At 37.2% G+C, this 24,191-nt stretch overlaps 1 protein-coding gene across 6 annotated transcripts in view; it reads left to right on the top strand.

Moving 5' to 3' along the window:
- The window catches only part of LOC121928362 (CUB and sushi domain-containing protein 3), an 810,382-nt gene that overhangs the window by 767,568 nt on the left and 18,623 nt on the right, over positions 1 to 24,191 (top strand). For 5 of the 6 annotated variants that reach the window (XM_042462948.1, XM_042462947.1, XM_042462946.1 and 2 more), the window contains 8 exons: positions 1,169 to 1,354; positions 2,884 to 3,078; positions 4,070 to 4,243; positions 10,315 to 10,488; positions 12,633 to 12,806; positions 16,440 to 16,625; positions 18,151 to 18,324; positions 23,031 to 23,213. In XM_042462948.1, coding sequence (XP_042318882.1) covers positions 1,169 to 1,354; positions 2,884 to 3,078; positions 4,070 to 4,243; positions 10,315 to 10,488; positions 12,633 to 12,806; positions 16,440 to 16,625; positions 18,151 to 18,324; positions 23,031 to 23,213 — 1,446 coding nt within the window. Of the gene's footprint in view, positions 1 to 1,168; positions 1,355 to 2,883; positions 3,079 to 4,069; positions 4,244 to 10,314; positions 10,489 to 12,632; positions 12,807 to 16,439; positions 16,626 to 18,150; positions 18,325 to 23,030; positions 23,214 to 24,191 lie in introns of those variants that run through there. The other variant, XR_006103494.1, reaches the window with a different exon arrangement.

Below are 24,191 nucleotides of genomic sequence, written 5' to 3'. Positions count from 1 at the left end.
GAGTACCCAGACTGTTGGGGGCAAATTAGCTTACTTGTTAATTAGCTTACTTGCTGTTCACCGCTATGATCTTTGGAATAGCGGTATATAAATAAAACATATTATTATTATTAACTGCCCTTCATCCTCCTCTTTGGTGGTAGCCAAATCTCCAAACCCTACCAATCATGGCAGGAAGAGAATGGTGATGATGGCAGCAGAGGCAGTGGCACTAGTGTTCATTCCTGGTGCCATGGCTGGTTCACTTCCCCAGTCTTCTCATTGCTCAGCAGCTTTATATTCCTTGCAAATGCAACATCCCGTGCACTGCTCAGCAAAACCAATAAAAAGTTGGTGTGTTGACGGGGTTTGTAAAGCAAAACAGCAATGGTGGTGAAGACAGACAAGTGGTTACTCCTTGTGTTGAAAATATAATTTGTCACTGGTTTTCGTCTCAAAGAAAACAATGAGCAATTATAGCAATTTTTTCCTCAGTGTGATGAAGACTTTGAAAACCATGTAGTTTTCCAAACCTATTCACATTTCAGTACTTATTCTGAACAAAATTTGCACATGGGTGTTTTGCATAAAAATCAGCATTTTTGCACATGAGGCATAATTTTTTGTGCATAATTTTTATTTCTGGCTCATAAAAAGTTGTTTTTGGTGAAGAAAATGCTGTTTTCAGTGCAAATCAAGCTATTCACATTTTGTGTGGAATGTTGCAATTACAGTATTTCTATCTAGAAATATAATTTCCTGGAAGGGAATGCCATTTCCTCTGCAAAACAACAATATGTGGATATTGCACAGAGCCAGCCCCAAACTGTGAAGATTCTCCTCAGTCCAGGAATCTTCTCAGGATTTCTCAGTACTCAAAAAACATGTTTTCCATAATACACACACACATACACATATATAATAATTGAAGAAATCTTTCCATCTCTACCCTGTGCCTACAGGGCTTGCAGCTCACTCATTTCCTTCTTCCCACCACCTCCAAACCAAATGAAGAAGTAAAGCTACTTGTTTCCCAAATGCCTGGGACTTTAGCAGCAGGCTTGGCAACTGTGTAATGGGAAATTACTTGTGCACCAGTGGATTCCCCTAGTTATTCCTCTCCCCTCTTGCAGAGCCTTATGGAAGGACCCATTCAAGAAGCTGCTTTTTCTCTGTTTGATATCCTCAGCTATCTCTTGTGGAATTCCCAAAGCTCCAGTGTATGGTGGGATATTGACAACAGATTATTTAGTGGGGACCCGGGTTACTTATTTTTGCAATGATGGATACAGGCTATCATCCAAGGAGCTTACTACTGCTGCCTGCCAACCAGATGGCACCTGGAGCAACCATAACAAAACACCTCGTTGTGTAGGTAAGGTAGTTTAGAATGGTTTTTTCTTATTGCAAGTGTTTACACTATTTTATTATCATCATCTAAATTTACATTTATTTGGGGGGTATTTATATTTGGATGCTTAACTATTAAAATGTTGAAAAATATTTTGTACAGTTGAAACTAATCCTGCTCACTGAATCATCTGTAAATGTAAAGGTTATCTGTCAAAGGAAACTCTTAATGGACATACAAAATGAACTTTAGGACTTAAGTATTGTTTGCCAACCTATGTTATACTCTTTTGTCAGTAACATTCTTTGAATGTTCTACATTTTTTCCCTTTCTGAGAATCTTCAGAAACAAGTCATCATGCTTCCCCTTTCCCCTTAATATCTTATTTTTATACCAGGCTATCTGAGAGTAACTTCAGATGAATTCAATAGGGCTTAATTCTACATAGGTATGGACAAGATCAGAGTGTTAAGAGAGGTACCCCAACATCTAAAGTCACCTAATCAATTCACAACCAGATAGATTTTAAAATACAATTTTCTCAGTTCAGAGAATCACACTATCATGTGCCATGATGTATAGGAAAACAGATTACATTAAGTGAAATAGCTACTTGTGAATTAAAATAGGAAATTATGGCTGAAGGGACCAAGAGATCTTTGGGGATAACTTTAACCATATGTTTCAGAACTGGGTTCATGAGAAAACAGCAGAAGCTGTGAGACTCTTCAAGTGTGGGACAACAACATAGAGGTAATTAAGTAGGTAGCTCATGTTGAGGATGAAGCCTTTAATTTAAAAAGCTTGTGTTGTGCTAAGAAACTGAATCATGGACAGCTTTTTAAATAAATGTAAGTGTAACATTGGTTAATTAAATCTGTCTCCATCTTTTCAGCTTTGCTGCTATGTTAAAAATAGGACAGCACTTAATAGAATATAACAATTATGAGAGCAAACATGACAGTGATTCCAAAGTGTTACCACTGGGTTGTTTCATTGTGATCTTCTTTTCTGTCATGAAGCTAAAGTAGAGTATTAAGAACATTGGCTCTGGTAAACTTTAATAACGTGATCATATTCTGAAGAATCGATCATTGTCCAGAATACTTTCTATTCTTGTAGGTGAGACAGTTGCTAGGTGGAAAATTAAAATAGGAATTCTCAATTTATAAGAAGGTATTGATGATGATATCCAGAAGCAGCAATCAAAAATGTTGTTTTAATAATTATATATCCAACAAAATGAGTAGAAAAGTTCAAAATATTTAAAACCGAATAATTACTTTGAGCAGTAAAATAAATTTGGATCACATCCTAAATCCCCAAGGAAGCAATGAAATACTAAATATTCTTACTGAACTGAAATAAAGCTATAATCCAGATTCACTAGTCTATAAATTATTGTGAGATGGTTTAGCCTATGCGCTCTGAGCATGCTATAGCTTTGACATGTGAAGTCATTCTAATTTAAAACAAATTCTTCCTTTTTGCCCCTTTATGAAACTCTAATACTGACACTTTGACCCTCCTTCTTTACCCTATTCTCTTTTAAGTTGTTACATGCCCAAGTATCAATTCATTCACCTTGGAACACGGGAGATGGCGGATAGTGAATGGATCTCATTACGAATATAAAACAAAAGTTGTCTTCAGCTGTGATCCTGGGTACCATGGATTGGGACCAGAGTCTATTGAATGTCTTGCCAATGGAACATGGAGTTGGAGAAATGAGAGACCATATTGCCAAAGTGAGTATTCTCCTTATCCTAGGTCTTCATTCTCATTGTTTTAATAATGTGGTCCCATGCATATAACTATTCCTATGATACCACAGAAGGCCAAGTAATTGATCTTCCACTACTCCGTCTCCAACTTATTCAGTAATGGTCCAAAGCACACCACAGAAATAATCCAGTTTGAGACTTCCTTAACTGTCCTGGCTCAGTGGTAGGGAATCTTGGGAATTGTAGTTTCATCTGGCAAAAGAGCTTTCTGACAGAGAAGGTTAAGTATCTCACAAAACTAGTTTCCAGGGTTCCTTAGCACTGAGCCAGGGCAGTTAAAGCAGTCTCAAACTGGATTGTTTCTGCAATGTGTTTTGGACCAATATCTCTCACAGTAATGGAAACCCAAGTCACACACATCCTTAGAGGAAAGCAACAATATATCTCCTCTGAATAAACCAAGAAAACTCTATGACAGCATTAATGTAAGTCCAGACAATTTGAAGCCATAGAACAAAAACACAATATTTTCTATAGCCAGGGATCTGCAAGTTTTTACCCCACATATTTTGGTATTACTCAAAGTTGCTACTCTGTAGTAGTTTCTATGAAATCAGCATGGTGCTTATTAAGCTATGAGGCCAAAAGCTTAAAAGTCTAAAACAACCCATATTGACTGTCTATATATTGATTATCATTTACCATTTCCAGTTTCTGCACCATTTTCAGAAGCATCTTAATGAACATTACTAGTCCAGGAGAGAGGTTTATCATAAATATAAAGAGGGGAATGCCATTACATATTTATGTAGTTGTAAATTTTATTGAAATATTTTTCTGTCAGTCTCATGCAAATTATTCTAATGTCATATTCTTTGGATTAACATAATTTTGCAAGCAGATTTCAGTCTATATCACCCTTAGTTTATCAATCATTTTCATTGCCATGGCTACTGAATGTTTTAATGTGAGTGGTCTGTAAAATGTATTTCTTCTTGCTTTAATTTTTTTAAAGTTATTTCCTGTGGAGAACTTCCAATTCCACCAAATGGAAACAAAATTGGAACTCAGATTACATATGGCTCGACTGCTATCTTTACTTGTGATTTGGGATTCATGTTGGTGGGATCAGCAGTCAGGGAATGTCTGTCTTCTGGACTATGGAGTGGAACTGAAACAAGGTGCTTAGGTGAGGAAGTAATTGGTTTTTTCTATCATCTCTATATTTATCACTTCTTTATCTAGAAAAATGTGAATTTGATTGCCCATGTTTTGCTCCGATATTGATTTTTGTTGCACTGGAGAAGAAATTCTATGCATTATATTTTAACATGTATGCTGCATATGCAGTTTGCATCCAAATCTTATTGGCTTCAATGGGATTTATGAAATATAAGGGTAATTATGGGTATAACACTGATTAATAAAAGACATTGTATTAGTTGTTCCTGTAGCTAAATGATGGGACTTATAGTACATCAGAGACTGATTTTAATAGCCCATGCATTAAAACTCAAAGAACTGTACTAATAGCTTCACCTTCCCAAAGTTTGCATTTTTCAAGTAGTACTTGAACCATTTTTCAACTGTGGTTATTTTCAGTATCAGTTTGCAAGGCAGCATGTGCAGATTACTCAAAGAAAAAGTGACAGAAGTGACAGATGGCATAGAAAACTAGTACTTAGTTTTTGAAAGAGTTCCTTTTTAATAATACATGGTGTTACTGCTTCCTTTTAATGCCATCAAAAGCTTGATGAAGAACAGCTGCTTCTATAAAGAGAACATTGCACATGTGTAATGAAATTCTCCATTGCCTATATCAAAAACTATACAAATATTGGGTGCATGCATATAGATCTAATTGTTTGCATTTGGATCAAGGCAAATTGAAGGATCTGAATTCATTATAGATTGACCCATGGGTTTTGAAGCCACATAAGCCACAACCAAGCAGTGACCTTCCAGGTTGCTTAAAGATGTCATGTATCTAATCAGTGAGCTGTTTACCTTCTGGTAGAGCATTTGTCTCCTGGCAAGGAAATGGTTTCAAAGCTATCTGACAAGCCCTACTACTTTATGAGACAAAGCTAAGGGACATACTCCTGTCTTCTAAAACATTTTTGAAGAGCACACTGTTGTTGATCTACTCAAATACATGAGAGTGCCTAGAACCAATGAAGTGCACTGTGCTTATGAATTCCCCTGAGATTTTTGTCTAGTTATAGCCCTATAGATAAAAATAGATGAAGAACATATATGCACACCCCTTGCATAGGATTATGAACTTCAGTATATTTATGAAGAATCTGTTCTAGCTTCAGAGCCTTGTGGCATTGGTAAAGGTATAGGTTTTCTCTTGACATAAATGTCTAGTTGTTACCAACTCTACGGGGTGGTGCTCATTTCCATTACTAAGCCAAAGATCCACCATTGTCTGAAGACGACTCCATGGTGATGTGGCCAGCATGACTGCACAGAACACTGCTACCTTCCCACTGAAATGGTAGCTATTTATCTACTTGCATTTGGATGGTTCCAGATTTTTAGTTTGGCAGAAGCTGAGACTAGTGACAGGAGCTCACCCCATCATGCAGTACTTGGGCCTCAAATTGCCAATCTTCCAACCTTACAATAATCAGAATTGGCATCTTAACCACTAAGCCACCCTTCTGCTCTTTGGAAAAAGTAGATACTGTATATGCAAAATAATAAAGGTTAAATATATTCTGTTCTGGGTTCATGTGATGACTTTACATCAGAAGTCAAATAGGAATTGTGTACAAAACACACTGCAGAAATAATCAAGTTTGAGACTGCTTTAACTCCCCTGGCTCAGTGCTAGGGAATTCTGGGACTGCATTTAGCCTTCTCTGTCAGAGAGCTCTGGTGCCACAATCAACTACAGTTCCCAGGATTCTCTAGCACTGAGCCAGGGAAGTTAATGCAGTCTCAAACTGGATTCTTTCTGCAGTGTGTTTTGGACCATAATTAGTCTTCTGTGGACTTTGCAATAATTGTTATGCAAATATTTTACAGAAACTAACCCTTTTCACTTAGTAGAATTTGTGCTGATTTGAAGTGTGTACATAGATCTAGTGTTGTGTCTATTGATCAATCACCAACTTCCGTAAATTGAATTGGCTCTGTACAGACAAGGTCTACCTATGTCCATGTACAAGATTTGTGTGCATGAAGCTAATATTCTTGTGGAAGAGAGAATCAAAACCCTTTATTTTCTACATGTTCAAAATGCACACATTCTGAACAAACTTACTATGTTTTTCTTTCTTCCTGTTTGCCAAGGGAATTCTTTGAACACAGGAACCTAAGACATATTCTTACAGTTAGAGTAAATAGTTGTATTTATTTACCTTTGGATTTTAAACGATACACTGAATCAAAAAAAACAAACCTGCAAGGAACTATTTTACAGACAGAAACTAGTTGTACTGAAGTCTTGCCATAAACAGTTATGGGCTTGCTAGGAAAAAGGTCACAACTGTTTGATAATTATACAAAAATGAATGTTTCTGCTTCCTGGGGAATCATTAGTCTATGGGGTGGGGGGACAGAGTAAGGAATAATAACACAGACAGAAGTTTGGATTGTTTCTTTGCTATAGATCACAAATGAATTTGTTTGACATTTAAGCTTGGCTAAGGGTTCTATCTTTTCATGTATCTTTTTGGTACATTTTTTATAGATATAGAAATTAAAATGGAAGCATATAAATATGCCAGACTTTTTAAATGAAACTAAATAAATTATGTCTGACCTACATACAATAAGACATGATAATAATAGTTGTCAACTGGTATTTCTTGTATTACTGTGATATCAGGTTGCCTGCAATAATATGCATTTCAACATTATTTAAAATTACTTTCTTCTCAAGTATATTATCTTATGTACAAAATATGCGAGTTACATTTGTATGTACCAATTGCAGACAGAATATTCTCAAGAGAAAACATATGTGAAACATATATAACTTCCAAGCTTAGTGAATGTTGTGATTCAAAATGTAGAACTAAAAGTTAGTAGTTTGCTGATGAAAATAAATTATAGAAGGTCGTGAGAGCAAAACAAAGAGTTTCAAATGGGTGTCTCCAAAGTGCATGAACGAGTTTTGAAATGAAAAATTAAAATTCAGTGGAAACAAATATAAAGTGATGTCTCTTGGGGCAAAAAGTCACAACTTTACATATAGACTGATGGGATCTGAGATGGCAAGAAAAGGATCTTAAATATTGGTAAATATACAGCTCATGTAGCAAGGGAAAACCTCTTGCTGACCAACTCATTAAATAACGAGACCAGAGACAGAGAACTGGGTTATAAAATGGGCAACTTTATTAAAATTCAACCTATTTAACTTTATTTCTTGAGAACTGCAAGCCCAGGGAGGAGAACCTTGTGTAGCTGGCAGATGGTCTGCTCCAAGACCAATTCCCCAGCTTCCAAAAGGGTGAAAACACCTGAGCCCCAAGGGCAGTCAATAATTTGGGTTGCTCCTTGACCGGCCCTCATCCGGAAGGCCAACTCAAGTGAGGGTTTGAATCTGTGGAATTCGTTGCCTCAAGCTGTAGTGTAGTACTCAGTTTGGAGAGCTTTAAAAGGGGAATTGTTAAATTAATGGAAGATAGAGCCATAAATGGCCACAAGGATGGCTATATGTTGCTTCTGGTATCAGATGTTATATGGCTCTCTATATGAGTTGCTGGGGAAGACAGAGGCTGCAGCTGCAGTTATGTCCTGCTGATATGAATTATACAGTCAAGTCATCGCTGAGGGACTTGTCAAGGAAGCACAAATTAGTTCTCCTCTTCCATTTTGATACAGCTGGCCTTGACTATGAACTCTTACAACTGCAGTATCTGTTTAGAAGTCTGCCCCATGTGTTCAGTAGAACTTATTCCATAATAAGTATGCACAGGGTAGATTGTATGTAGCCTTACTCTGGGGCTCGGTGTCAATATGGTCTTAATTTTGTTGGTGCTTGGTCATTTACTATTCTTTGATAAATCCTTGGGAGACTCAGCTGTAGAGGAACTTTGGTGAGCCATTTTTGTCTGAACATTTGAGAGGAGGTTCTCAGCCCTCATCTGCCTTGGCTTAGAGCTGCCCTCTCTCCATTTTCTTTGTTTTGTGCCAATTGAATTAAGAAGCATGATTTTAAAATACTATAATGTGTTTTTAACTGTGGTTTGCTGTGATAGACTAGCATAGCTACTCGTCCACATTTAATTTGTTGAGAGAAAAATTATAATATTGAACATTCTGCTAATGAAAAACATATGTCAGTATATATCAGAGTTAAAAATAAGAAATGAATGACTGTTGTAGTACTTTCAAAGCCATGCAGTTGCTACGTGGCAAAATCTGTTTGGTAAAACCTTTTGTGGGAAAATGTAATTGAAATTTATTGCCTAACAAAGAAATAATAAATAATGGCGGGTTACAAACCGCCATAAAGTACGCGCTCAGCGCGTACTAGGGTTAGGAAGGGCCGTATTAGGGTTAGGAAGGTTCTTACCTTCCTGACGGCCCTTCCTCCCAGTACGCGCTGAGCGCGTACTTTTTTGCGGTGCCCATCCACATGGGCGCCGCCATGTTGACGTACTGGACGCTGTGCGTCCAGACGTGTCGCGGCGGAAGTGACGTCGCGAGGGCGCACTCCACCCCTCGCGGCGCCACTTCCGCGTTCAAAAAAGGAGCGGCATTTCGCTGCTCCTTTTTTGCTGCGCAGGGAAGCCTCGCGGTCTGGCAGCTGGGGCTTCCCTGCGCAGCGAATGGCGGCGGCGGGAAAACGGCCCCTTGAGGGCCGTTTGTAACCTGCCAAAGATTATGATTTAAATTGAACAAATGTTGACTAACTGTTTTAAGCTTTTCAGATAGAGGGGTTTCAAATGCTGAGAATGATTTTTTCCCCCTTGAGTCCGATTGTTCTGAAAAATGAAAAGCTTCAAAAGATGATTAACAACAAGAGGTGCCATAAATGTATGGCGTGCAGAACATTTTTATAGTAGTGGGTGTTCTCATATTTTGACAGTATCAAAGGGACACTCTAAGCCCTTTTTCATCACATAGAAAAAGAAAAAGGCCAAGACAATGAAAGAAATCTGCTTCAAATAATTGAGATGGAAGGGAATTAAACAAGACATGATGAAATGGTTAGGCACTAAATAGTTACCAATTATCTGCAATACTACTCCTATTTACATTGTTTAAAATTTTGTTCCTGTACCTTCTTTTTCATGACATAATGAGCCAGCCATTCTTCTGGATAGGCAGGCAAAAGGGTAGTTTCCTTGGTGATGGAAATGTCTGTAAATGAGAGGTGTCTAAACAGCCTTCCCTTTTCTGAAATATATCTTTTCACTTCCACAGTTTATATACTACTGATTTCAAATGAAAACTCTATACTATCATCATTTGTTTTGACATTTATTTAATGATAGCCAAACATGATATTCCTCTTTTAGTATATTGCACTATTAACCTAAAAACAGTCCAGATGGTGTAATGTATCCATAGTATGCATGGTTACCTTGGACTTTTGACTGAGAGCACTGGGAGCTGAGAGCTGAACAGTGAAGAATGCAGATAAGAGGATGTGGTACTGGAAAAGAGTGCTGAGGATACTGTGGATAGCCAAAAAGACAAATAAATGGGTCCTTGAACAGATCAGGCCTGAACAGTCCCTGAAAGCCAAGTTGACCAAACTGAAGTTGTCATACTTTGGCCAAATCATAAGAAAACATGACTCATTAGAAAAGACAATAATACTAGAAAAGGTTGAGGGCAGAAGAAATAGCTTTAACTAGGCAAACACATTCCTGGTACCCCCTGCAAGCTGAGCATGTAGACACAGGACCAAGTCCAGGAGTATGCCCAAGCTATGAATATGAGATTTCCAGGGTATGGAATGGAACAGTAGGAATAATTTGGAGGAGTTTCCATTTTAAGTCAAAACACTAAATAAAATGAAATGAGGATGAGCTCCAATATATTAATTATTCAGTTTCACTGAGAACATAGGGTCTCTAAAGTCTGTTGGTACACAGACACAGGTGTACTCTTTGACCTAAACTTGCAGTATTGGCAGTAACTTTGTGTGTCTTTATGCATGCATTTAGTTGTGATTCAACCAAAGGTGGATTTCTGTGCCCCTTTGAAAACTATAGCAAATAATGTTTAGGTGAAAATAAAAGTGGTGCTGCAATTTGCAGTTATCGTTGTTTTAATACCTTATTTTAGCTGGCCACTGTGGAATTCCTGATCTTATTGTCAATGGTCAAGTAATTGGAGAAAATTATGGCTACAGAGACACTGTGGTATATCAGTGCAATCCTGGCTTTCGACTCATTGGCTCTTCAGTACGGATTTGTCAGCAAGATCACAACTGGTCTGGTCAACTTCCATCCTGTGTGCGTAAGTAAGCATGATAGAGGTTTTAGAGGGCTAATATATGTTATATTTTTTCCTAATTCAATGAAAGGGAGATTTTAATAACTGGCTGTTATCTTGAAGCCTGGAAGACTAACATTCATTTCAGATAATTCTTTACTTGCTTACTTGTTTTCTTATTTTATTTTATTTTTATCCTGCCTTTCTCCCAAAAAGGGACCCAAGCTGGCTCACAATATAAAAACACAAAATCAACTAAACAAACAATTAAAATAGCCTAATTAAACATTAAAATGATATTTTTAAAACATACAAAATTTAAAACATACAAAGATTAAAAATAATCTAAACCACCACCACCCCAAGAAAACAAGGCCTGCGTGATTTTAAAAAGCTTGGTGGAATAAAAAAAATTGTTTGCCGGCGAAAGACCAGCAGGGAGGGGGCCAGCCTAGCCTCCATGGAAGGGAGTCCCATGAGGTGGGAACAGCCACTGAAAAGGCTCTCTCTAATGTCCTCACCAGACAAGCTTGGGATGGGGGTGGAACTGAGAGAAAGCCTTCTCCAGAGGATCCTAGGTCTCTAGGTGGTTTGTATGACGAACATGGAGACCAGGTTTAAATAGCTAAATGAATATATTTCAAAGAATACTACATTAGAATGAAAGCAGCCACTTCCTGAATGTGGAGAGACAACCTGTGAGAAAGAGTTACCAAGTGTCTCTTGGTGTAATCAACACAATTATTGATTATTATTTTTGTGATGACATTTTTTGTTTTCTGGACCATAGAGTCATGACAAGGATGTGAGGACAACTTGACTGATTAAAAACAAAAAGAAAACCCAAAGATCTCATTACAAGCTCTTTTAAATTCTATGCAATAAAACAATATTTCTCTGAGATTTAGATTTAGCACATTAAAGAAAAGTGCAAAGAAGTTGAAAATGCACAAAATTTTTCACAAAAAGATTTCTCTGTACAAAAAGTGTCCTCCTCTTCTCTATCTCAGTGTCCACACTGTATTAGCAAGATGTATTACACAAGCCCGCACAGGAACTATGGCAGGATACAGACTGCCCAAAAAGGGCAGTCTGCTGCTGCCTTCATTTCTGCCGGCGGGAAGCCTCAGCTGCCGTACGGCAAGGCTTCCCTGCAGAGGAAAAAGAACCTGCAAAAAGCGGGTTCTTTTTACATCGCACTTGCAACACCCAAGTGCACAAATGGCACACCCGTGACATCACCAGTGCGACGGGATGTGTGGACACTATGCGTCCATCGCGTCAAAATGGCGGTGCCCATGTGTACAGGGTGCCGCCATTTTGACACCCCCGTCACGTGCTAGGGGTGAGACCGGTATGGACGCTGCATCCTTGGCCAACCCCTAGCACATGACGCGGGCGGCACAAAGGCCCATCTAAATTGGGCCTATGTGACATGAATCCTTTCCCATTGAATGAGGTCCCACACCTGTAATTATGAAAAAGTGGTGTTATTCCTCATTAAGTCATATAATTTATTTGTACCTTAGTTGTGCAAACATGGAATTAATAGTTTTGTGTAGCTAGTGATTTCCAATCTATGTGGTTAAAATGTATTTTTGATTAGGTAAACATTTACTTTTAGAAAAGTATAAAAATTTTAGAGGTATGTATAAATTGTTACCGCTTTTACTACTGAACTGTCAATGTCTGCTCACAGGAATTCTGGATTCAGCCAATTGTGTTCAGATTGGGTAGTCAGATCCATTCAGCACTAACCTATGGAGTGAAAACAAATATTAAGTCATATTTCATAGTTTAAAATAAAGCAAAATATTTTATTTTTGAACATTCATTCTTCTGAGCATCTTCCATGACAAGACCATCAATATTTCTCCTAGATGTCATAATGCAACAAAAGACTAACACGTACAGTGGGCCTTTGGTATCCTTTGGATGCTCAAGTCTCATTATAAACAATGGGGTAGTAAAATAGTGTCCCTTATATAAAATGTCAAAAACAAGGCTTGCTTTTTGAAATTTTATTTTTAAGATTTTCAGGTTGTGGTTGGTTGAATTGGTAGATTCAGAATCTGTAGATATGGAGGGACAACTGCATTTAATAATTAAACAGTATCCATGGAAAGTGATAACAGTATACTTTTTGTCTTGCTGTTTTCTGACGTTAGCTGTTAGCTGTGGTCATCCTGGCAGTCCGATTTATGGAAGAACAAGTGGAAATGGTTTCAATTTCAATGATGTTGTGACATTCTCTTGCAATACTGGCTATGTTATGCAAGGACCAACTAAAGCCCAGTGCCAAGCTAACAGACAGTGGAGTCATCCACCACCTATATGCAAAGGTATCAGTCAAAAGTCTGTTCTGTATATGAAGTGAAATAAACTATGCAACCAGTAAATTATAATCTAACTTCCTTTTGTTCCCCTTCCCAACTAGTCATTGGAGATGCCTAGAAACTTGCTTGAGATGATTTATGAACACTACAGAATGTTTTTGGGGCCCTACAGATCATGTTTTTGGAGTTTTGCAGTGAGAAGAGGAAATGACCCCTTCCCCTAACTCCCTAACTTGATGATGATGATGATGATGATGATGATGATGATGATGATGATGATGATGATGATGATGATGATGATGATGATGATGATGATGATGATTTATATTCTGCCCAATCATGATTTTGTGGTTTTACCAATGTAGGGTCAATATTGCATCTTACCTAATACCTGTGTTAGGGTCATTAAAAAAACAACAACATAGTTCGAAATGGACAAACTAAAGGTTTAAGATGCTAATCCTGGGTTTCAAAACAATGTACTTTTCTATACATTAGTTTCCCCTTCCCAACATGAATTGTGAATTATGTGTCAGTTGGTGGAAGGATGTTGGCACTAAACGCAACAGCTAGTCCCATTCCCATCAGCATTTGAGAGATAAAAACCAGGTAGTCAAACAACATCAGAGTGTGGTCAAGATGGCACCAGTTATTAATTAGGAAAAACAAGCGAACTAGAAGAGACTGCAGCTGTTTGCTTTTGCCTGAATCCTCAGGGAAGAACAATAGTCTTCAGTGTGTGTACATGTGTGTGTGTGCGTGCGTGCGTATTATATATATATATTTCAAAATGTAGTTTTGATATGTTTATCCTTCTTTGGGGGCTTTGTTGTCATCATTTATGCCTGGAGATACAGTTTAAGATTTCTAGGAATTTTTTTAAAAAAATCTTTATTAAAGAAAACCTCATGCCAAAATATATGAAATTTGACTGGTATTTTACCTAATGATAATAAATCACTTTGGATCACAAGATAATAATATATAATATTATAGACATTAATGCTCTAACAATCAGAAACCCAAGCCATGTATTGACTGCATTTGTTTTTGAGAAGTTTAGACAGCCATGAAGTTTCAAATCATATTTTTAAAGTAGATTTGCCAAAGCGAGCTGATAAAGTTCATCAAATCATGTCCTTTTTCTTTTTTCCCCAAGGGGTACCAAACCCTAGTTCTTGCTTTGAAAACGATGACATTTACATTGATTTGTCTTAAAATTAACCAAGATTTGCTGTTGCCGGTTGAAAACTGGGAAACTTCTCAAATAACTGCAAGCTTGCAAGTTGTTTTTACATAAAGTTAAACTAATGTATCCCCTCAAGTAGATTTCTGTCACAGTGACAGGAAAAAATATAGCAGCATTCAAAACAAGAAAAATTACTCATAAGACAGGAAAAGAAAAGGGGAAAAGCATGTTAAAGGCAATATATAAGCCATAAAGGCAGTATATAAGAAGAATTTCCCCTTTATTTATTATTTCATTTCGATTTTCTGGCATATGTTGCTTTATGTTCATCCCCTCCCCTTTCAGTTTGTATATAGCAGCATATGTTGATCATCACCCCTACAATTAAAATGGATAGATCTTGAGTTAAAGACAATCTACAGATGGATAAATCAAGTGAATGCGACAATCAGGAGCACCTGTTTTCAGCTCGGCTGATACGCCAGTTGCACCCTTTCCTGGAAGTAAGGGACCTAGAAACTGTAGTGCATGCACTGGTGTCCTCACGACTCGATTTCTGCAATGCACTCTACATAGGGCTACCCTTGTACCTGGTCCAGAAACTACAGTTAGTACAGAACATGGCAGCCAGGCTGATCACTGGAAAAACTAGAAGTGATCATATTACACCTATTCTGAAATCTCTTTGCTGGCTGCCTATTGGTTTCCAGGTGTAGTACAAGGTGTTGATGATTACCTTTAAAGCCCTACATGGCTTGGGCCCAACCTATATAAGGGATCACCTCCTTGTAGATACTGTGGAGGAAGTATTGTTGAAGGAAGTTCACTTAATTAGAATACAGAGGAAGACCTTCATCTCTGTGGTATCTACCACATGCAATGCTCTTCATATTGAAATCATGGATACTTTTAAATCAGGGTGTTTCTCCTGCCAGTTTAACGCTCCCCCCTCCTCCAGCATTTCTCTGATCACATACGCAACCACTACATCACCCTAGGAATTTTAATGAAATATTTATTGCCTTTATTGCTTTATTATTTTCTGTTTTTTTTTTAATTATTTTATCATATGATTTTTAACATGGCAATAGCTGCTATGGGATTTAATTTTTTTTTAAAGCAGTATAGCAATGTCTTAAATAATTACTCACTGAGAATAAATACTATTGAGGTAAATAGGGCTCACTTATGAATAGCTTTATGTGGTATTTGGACACATATGTATATATTTATGTGTATAAACAAGTCAGTTTTTGATACACTTTATCTGCATCTTCAGCTATATTGATATTTGTGGCTGTGTACTAAAATTAATGTGAGAACTGGTTCTAAATCCCAGCAAAATCATAGGACTATATGAAGATATTGAAGATAGTGTATGAAGCTACCGTATGTATTAGAATATTTCTTGTAACAGTATCACTTTGCAGACATACACAACAATTTCCTCTCTCTTTGATATAGACTGGTAGATGGGAAATTAAAAACAAAACGTATTACATAATTTATGAAAGTATTCTGTGTCTGCTGTAATCTTTTTGTTGGGTTCAAGTGCAGCTTTGCTCAAATCATACCTTATTAAATACTAGGTGCTATTTTATTGCAGTCCTGTACAGGATTACTTAAAAGTAAGTCTAAATATGTTCAGTAAGGCTTACTCACTGGGTATAGGATTAATGTTGGTACTTACGTATTTTGAGTTTCACCCAATGACCTCTTAAACATTTACTAAGGTGGTTATCATTAGTAGTGGGGATTAAAAATCATTGCTACCAGTGATTGGATGCTAGAAACTGACATCATGGTCAATACCATAAAGGCTGGAGAGGCAGTTATGAAGCCATGTGTAACTCATTTTGTACGGACTGGGTCCGTATTAGGGTTAGAAAGGGGCGTCCCTTCCGGACGACCCTAACCCTAATACGGACCGAGTCCGTACAAAATGGCAGCGCCCGTTCCACATGGGGGCTGCCATCTTTTTACGTAGCGGATGCACTGCGTCCGCACGTTCCGCAGCACATATGATGCTGTGAGTGCGCCATTGGCGCCTTGCGGCGTCATATCCGCGCTGTGGAAAGAAGCGCCATTTTGGGGCTTCTTTTTGCTCCGCGAGGGAGCCATGCGGTTTGGCTGTTGCGGCTCCCTCACAGAGCAACCGGCAGCGGCACAAGACTGCCCCTTCTGGGCGGTCTGTAACGCGCCATAGAGCTCATACTCATTGCAGGTTCTAGATAAAAATGTGAATGCAGTATTGTATAAGTTTAGTTCTTATCACTTTCTCTTGTCTGCATTATTACTAAATTGTCCAGTAAACAAACACGTGTCACTTAAACTAAATGTCTCTCTACCCCAAGAAACCAAGATTAATTTTGATAATATGTCTGTCTTGGTACTATTTCTTAAAAGAATATGAACTATTGTGATGTATTTCTTCACTCTTTTCTATTCAGTGGTCAACTGTTCTGACCCAGGAATTCCACCAAATTCTATAAGAGAAAGTAAAATTGAACATGGAAATTTTACTTATGGTACAGTTGTTTTTTATGACTGCAATCCTGGATATTTTTTATTTGGATCTTCAGTGTTAGTTTGCCAGCCCAATGGTCACTGGGATAAGCCTCTGCCGGAATGCATTAGTAAGTATTTTAGGATATGCATTGATATTAGTGGTGGTAGTGATGATGTTTTTGTATAGTGCTTTCAAGTATTTAATGCTCTTCACATACATTGAGTTGTAATGCTTAGAACAATCCTTTAACACAAGTTATGTATTTACTGATGCATGCCTCAACAATCATGCTTGAAAATTACTCCCCATTAACCATTACACACAGACATACAGATAAAGCTAAACATTAGATACAGAGGTTCAGATTTATAAGTCAGCTGCTTTGCCACTTAAGGGAGTATCTGTTCTGAATACATGGAGAATATGTCACCTAATTTTTTAGCTCTAAGTAAGAATGCACAATTTCTGTTCAGTATACAGTAAGTAGGACCAGCCACAAATGGTTAACTTCCAATGCATAAATAAATAAATAAATAAATAAAAATAGATGAATATAGCCAGCACATACATACATTTTTACCAGGTCTGAATGAAATTTTAAATGAAATTACCTTTCTTCATTATCTGCTCAAGTGAATTATTTATTTAATGTCATGACCCTTCAATCTGATCATCTTCCTGTGCCTCCAGTTTGTTGTTTTCTCTAGAGCCACAAAATATGCATTATTTACTTCCCATAAAATTGCTGGGCAATTTGTCAATAGGTATGATTCCTTATAAATGAAAACATATGTGACTCCTTTCCTCCTAAAAAACATTAAAGTTTGATCTTCAAGGAGTTTTTAAAAATACTCTGTGATATCCCTTTAATTAACTTTTAGAAAGTGTGAATTTTGTGTGTGCGCATTTACAATATGTGGCATGCAAAATGTACTTGCAAATATATCCATACTTCAAATGAAATGAAAGATAGCCAGTTTTTTTGGGTTATTTGAAATTTAGTGCTGCTTTTTATTTTGGTAGCCCATGTTTTCAATGAATCTACTCCTATTTATTTACCTTTTTAACTATATGGACAGTTCATCACTTGGGACCAATACCTCAACTCTTTATGCTACATTTATCTCTTCAACATGTGAAGTCCTCATCAAATTAGTTACAAAAATGCTACCCTGATTCGGGCTTCTGTCATATATTTACATGGCTGGTCTCATACTTGAAAGGGTTTTCCACCATGTTTTGATAATATAATCTATGTTAGGAAGCATGGGAATATTTGTCAGATCTATTATATAATGAAGGCAATAGGAAGCCTGAAGGTACTGGTCTTATTGAAATAGTTGAGTGACATCTGAGGGGTGGGCTTACTTGTAGGAAGAAATGACATTCACTGAATTTTGGATATTGATGTTATTCTTATTCTTAATCACATAGTATCACATTGGGAATTATACATCCTACTCACATGGATATATACAAATAAACAACAGTGGTTTCTTTTATCAGTTATAAGAGAAACTCAGTTATAGAGACACAATGTGATAGTAGTTTGGGTTGATCACATAAACATGAAAATATTGTGAGGGTGGACAGAAGAATTTAGTTTTGTGATTGTAATGTAATTTTTTTTCTCCAATATTTATGCATCATAGTGATTGACTGTGGTCATCCTGGCATTCCTCCAAATGCAATCCTCTCTGGGGAGAAATACACATTTGGATCCACTGTTCGTTATTCTTGCACAGGAAGACGGTCACTAATAGGTCATCCATCTAGGACATGTCAATTAAATGGACACTGGAGTGGATCTATGCCCCATTGCTCAGGTACCACTTTTAAAGTATGTGAATGTGCTTTTGAAACCAATTCTAACCGTGTATTGGTTTTGGCTGGAACTTGTTTTCCTTTCAGGAACTTGGAAATCTAACCAAATATCATTCACAAGATTTAGCTTCAGCCAAAGCCAAATTCCACAAAGTATAGCAAGAGTGGAAATTGAAGGTTTCTAGTAATATTTGGCATGAAAGATAAATGGTGACAATGAGCCAGGACAGCTAACCAGTTGCGATAAATGTTTTCATTTTATTTACATATTGATAAGAAAGATGTTGAATTTGAAATGGACAGCTACATTTTTACTCTAGAGTAAATGTGGGGGATCTAATCTTTTGTAATTTGTCAGATGAGTTTATTTTTGCCCACCCTTGCACACTACGCAGCTTATCCATACAAGACCTATCACATCTTCAGTTTATATTACCCAGAAGTGATTAATTTGAAGGGAAAAATCACTTTTGGCCAACAGAAAATTTAGGCATAGGGGGGCTGAACAGATGGAGACCACAATAGTTTGAAAACAGTAAAGTGCTTATCCAGTTTGGGACCCCAACACTTCTTTTAGCATTAATAATGAGAAGAAAGATGTGACTGCTTAAATTAATCAATTACTTTTTAACGCCATTTTTTTCATTTTTTTACTTTCCATTTTTACTCAAAATGCAAGAAAGCAGCAGCACTGAAGAGCCATGCCATTAATTAATGTATCATGTATGATGTGTGTGGGTTATGGTATCCTAGTTTCAGCTTAGTCTAGGTTTTGTCAATTTACTGAAAAAGACAGAGCTTATACAACTGAAACTACTATTCCATGTTACAAGCCACTAAGTGGAAACAGATACCCTCCATGTTGGATTTTACAAACTGGAAGATAACATATTACAAATTCTAAGTTATGAACATTCTCACTCTGCATAACCTGAACCCAGTATTAGGCAGTGCAGAAAAATGCAGAAATGTCCTTGAACATCCTTAGTGTAATGATAGAGAATTCAAAGACATAGCCATGTTTATCCCGAAAATGAGTGTACAGAGGAACCTTGTAGCTCCTTTGAAACTAACTGAAACAAGGAAGCTGGTTTAATGGGACTGTGCCCTATTTTTTTTACATAGTGCTAGACCTGTAGTAGATGTTTCCTGTGACAAGTCATAATAATACAAGTAGTAACATCTCAGTGAAGAATCTTCCAGTCATATACTGATTGTTGACTCAGGCTGATGACAGGAAGGAGTACAAAAGGCCATCTATTCCATCTAATCCTTATTTAAGCAACAAAGGGGCTCTAGAGACGCCGCACCCTTTCCTTGCTGCATTGGGGCTGCAGCAACCTCACACCATGGCCCCAATCTGGCCTTTTGAGGTTACAAAAAGGAGCCCAATCTGGCCTTTTGAGGATGCAAAAAGGAACTCTGGCTATATGGTTCTCCTTTGGTGCTGTATCATATGGACACAGAACCAGAGGTGTGCCATGACACTGCTTGCCATGTGGAGCGACATGCGGTGTCAGGGCTCCCTGGGGGCGGAGTCGGGTGTGCATTGTGAGGATGCTACACTCCAACTCTGCCCCCATGCCGATCTTTCAGGCTGGTCTGTAAAGGGCCAAAGTCTTTCTAACTTCTGATACATTTCTTTATCCTTGTTATCCTGGGGTCCTCAGTTCTGGTTTGCTGTTCAGTCCTGTCTCCTGCTTTATATTTTGTCCTGATATGATCTTTGGTCCTAATGCCTTCTGACACGGTTTCTGGATGTCATTGACTATTATCTACAGTCCAGTCTACCATCAAAAGCTACTTCAATGTGAAAGCTACTATGTGTAGTACAGCTGCATACAGATGTTAAAAAAAAAAAACAGGACATGTTTCTTTTAATCTAAGGATAGCAATAGCATTTACATTTCTATACCACTTCATTGTCAACTCAGCACTCTCTAAGCAGTTTACAATGTGTAAGCCAATTGCCTCCAACGATCTGGGTACTCATTTTACCGACCTACAAAGGCTGAGTCAACCTTGGAGCCCTCTGGGATCGAACTCACAATGTTGTGGCTGCAATACCAGCATTTAACCACTGCACCACCAGGTCTGTTGAGGAATCTGACTTTTCCTATATGCAGTGGCACTATACTCATGTCTTGATTAATGTGTAGAAAGGAATTTAGCTATCTACTAGATGTTGCACTTTTCCAGATGTATGCTTTTAAAACACTATGCTTCATTGTCTTAAAGTTTAAATGTACTACTCATACCCTGTGGTCCAAGCAGGGAGAATCACTTCATCACACCATTATGGGCTAAGCTCCTCTTCCCACTTCAATCACCACTTACCAGTAAGACCTATCAAAATAATAATTTGTATAGAAGACCTGAATACATGTTTTGGCCAAAAATACACATTTAAATGTTTTAGACAATGTTTCCAACTCTAATTCTACCATAAAAGCGAGATCGGGATTTTATAATTTCTAAAAAGGTGCTCAGCAAACAGGCAGTAAATACATCATGCTCTAAACTGTGCTGTGACCATTTAAGCATGTTTTTCACTAACTTTCCAAACTTGCACTGCAAGCAGTGTAATTGCTTTTCTGTATGATCAATATTTAAACTCCTGATTCAGATTTTGGCTTGAATATATTGTGGATTAATGTCACCACATATGGAGTCATTACTTTTTTGTGCTGAAAGTAAGTAAAAATAATAGGGTTTGTGTCACTGAGAAGTATCAGTCATCTGTCTTCCTTTTGAAATATCCATTACGATAGTCTATGATCTAAGGCATGCTTACAAAAAGTCAAGCATAAATCTGTTCATTAAAGATGAATAACAAGAAGACCATGCTTAAGTGCCTTTGTAGCTTCCTTCAGAGATTCAGTGGAAGGCATTCTTATGCCTGCTAAAGGCAGGCCTGTTTTGCCTCTGAAACAGAGTCATAGCTCCAGTACAGGCAACAGTGCTGTATAGTCAGAAAACTGCTGCGTAGTATGGCAACTAGTATTTTCCTCAGTATTTGGTTGTTTGGAAGAATTATGATGGTGGCAGAGGAACAAGGCTTGAGAATTTGTCAAACTTTTCTGGAATAAATATAATGAAGCACCATTTCATTGAAATTCAGAAGACAGTGCAAAGCTCACCAATTCGGTGCTGATTAATCATTTCTTAAACATTGTTAAGAAGGCAGAAAATGAAATAATAACTGCTATGCTTATTCCCAACACGTTCTTTCTTCTGTTTAGTTTAGTTCAGGTTTTACCTTATTCTAACTGTGTTTATTTACCTGATACTTAATTGTGGTTGTACTTTTCATTATTAATTAGTGTGATTTTTAAGCAAGCTTTGCTAAGTAACTTCAATTGCTGATTTCATTTTCTGACTAAACATTAATCCAGACTACCATTAACCTTGCCCCCTGTTACAATAGACACAATGCTACTGCTATCATTAATATGGGTAGAAACTATTTATTTGGAAAAGGGATGGGGAATGAAAATATAAAGCAGTTGCCCATTTCCCATTCTGAAAAGGGGGTAAAAACTAAATTGTGTTTATAAACTGATTGTTCATAATTGTTTTGCTGCTCTACTAATGATAAGTAAAACTCACGCTTTTATTGTTGCTTATGCATTTTTTGTTTTCATTAATTCATGTTGGATTCTTCAGAATTACAAAACATGTTCATGTTTAAAACATAATAAATGTTTAAATAAATAGATTATCAGACATGCACAATATTGTGCATGTATACTCAGAAGAAGGCAAAAGTGTTTTGACTGTGTATTCCTGCATGGCAGGGGGTTGCACCAGATGACCCTTGGGGTACTTTCCAACTCTATGATTCTGTGATTCTACTGAGACATGTAAATAGATCCCATCCATTCAGGCAGAAGCAGCTAGAGCAGCTCCCAGAACATTTCTGATGGTAGAATTTCCTAGATCATGAGAGGAATTCATATATCACAAAGTTTACTATCTCTTCATTATACATAACTGTCTGTCACCATTTAGGTTGTCTACAAAGGCAGATAGTGACAGCTCTCTCTCCGTGTGTGTATATATTAAAGAGCAAATAAAATATTATCTTCTTTTGCCTCAGCACCAGTGGAACCTTTGCTCATGTTCAGGGTCTAACTGTATGTTGGGATCATGCACACTTTCTTTTATACTTGCAATAGGTCACTTGCTTGAAGCTTCATGAGTGTATTTCAAATCCTTGGTGTAAAAGAGCTTTTGATACTTGCTTATATTTTACAACATGTGTCACTCTATATGTTAGTTTGGATGATACATGATGGTTTATTAAAATATTCAGACACTAACTTAAAAAAAAATTGGCCCTATATATAAGTCAGTATATAATGACCTGGAGCAGACTCAAGTCTATATTTTTAGTAATTACTATGAACTTCAACATTTGGCACTAAAGTTTCTGTTTAAACATCATGTTTAAAGCAATGTTACAACCTACTTGAAGTGCATACAGAACTTCCAAAATAAGAAACCAAGTATAAAATCACTGTTAGACAACAATTTAAATTCCTTCTTTTCAGAATGTATTTTAAATTTTGTTCTAATTATGAATTTTGCTATTATAATATCCTTTGTGTACATTCTGTGCCTTTATAGTTTATACTGTTTTTAAAAATAAAACACAGTATCACATTTGTTGTTCTCCCTGAAACCATTTGTGTACCATATATTCTAGGTGATACTGCAGGATCTTGTGGAGATCCTGGGATCCCAGGTCATGGTTCTAGAGAAGAAAGCAATTTTAGAATAAAAAGTGTTGTGCAATTCTCCTGTGAGCTTGGCTACATTCTTCATGGATCAGAAGAACGAACATGTCTGGCAAATGGAAGTTGGACAGGAAGGCAACCAGAATGTAAAGGTAATTTTTTTGTCTGGAATACAATACAGTGCAAGTAAATAGTCCCTATAACAGTCTATAAAGATGAAAGCACTAAATTTATTACAATGATTTAGAGAAATCCATATGCTATACCTTAGCTACTTGTACAGCCCAGGTGTTATCCTTCTCTATAGGGATTGTATTGTCATGACCTTGGTGTAGTGCAGTGGATGAGCAAATGTGAGCACCTTCCATCCATTGCACAGATAGCCTCCAGCATGCTTTGGATTCTCTGGGTGAGTGCTCAGTCTATTTCAGTCCTGTCCCTGCTTGAATGTATAAATGAAGACACAAGAGTTAGAGATAAATTGTTCAGTATATATATATATATATATATATATATATATATATATATTTGGAAAGAATTAAAAGGCATGAGATCTCTTTAACATGAGGCATACTGCTGGATATTCAACATAAAGTTTTCATAGTACTACTTATAATGGCCACAACATTGTGATAATTATGTGTCCCACTACTCCTCATATCTGATACATGTAGAAACTGTAGCAGTGACCAGACATGAAAGATGTGGAATGTGGAATGAGCCCTTGCTTTTCTTCTCTATTTCACTGCTTCTGGAGCACTAAGGAAGGGAAATGAGTTTGGAGATAGGTGTATAGGAAGAAGGTATTTAGAAAAAGAAGAATTCAAATTCATAGGGGCTTGGCTTAAACTTGTCTTGGCTGCTCAAGTAGAAAAATCTTTGAGGATTCAGATTTGTTATTCAAGCTAGGACACTTGGATGTTGGCAATATTCGATGTGCATAGAAGGCTGGTGTACAGCAAAAGCAGTTTAGACAACAAACTCATGTTTATTATAGGGAGTCAGTGTAGAATTATACATCCTTGGTGGCCTTCAAACAGTTGTGTGGGCTTTGGGTCATGTATATCAAAATCCAACTGTTGCTCATGTAGCCACTTTAACTCCTTACTTGCTCTTGGTGCTGATACAGG

This window comes from Sceloporus undulatus, chromosome 4 (genome assembly GCF_019175285.1).
Source record: "Sceloporus undulatus isolate JIND9_A2432 ecotype Alabama chromosome 4, SceUnd_v1.1, whole genome shotgun sequence".
Lineage (NCBI taxonomy): Eukaryota > Metazoa > Chordata > Lepidosauria > Squamata > Phrynosomatidae > Sceloporus > Sceloporus undulatus.
Note: the sequence above shows the minus strand (reverse complement) of the source record. Positions and strands in the feature narration are given on the sequence as shown.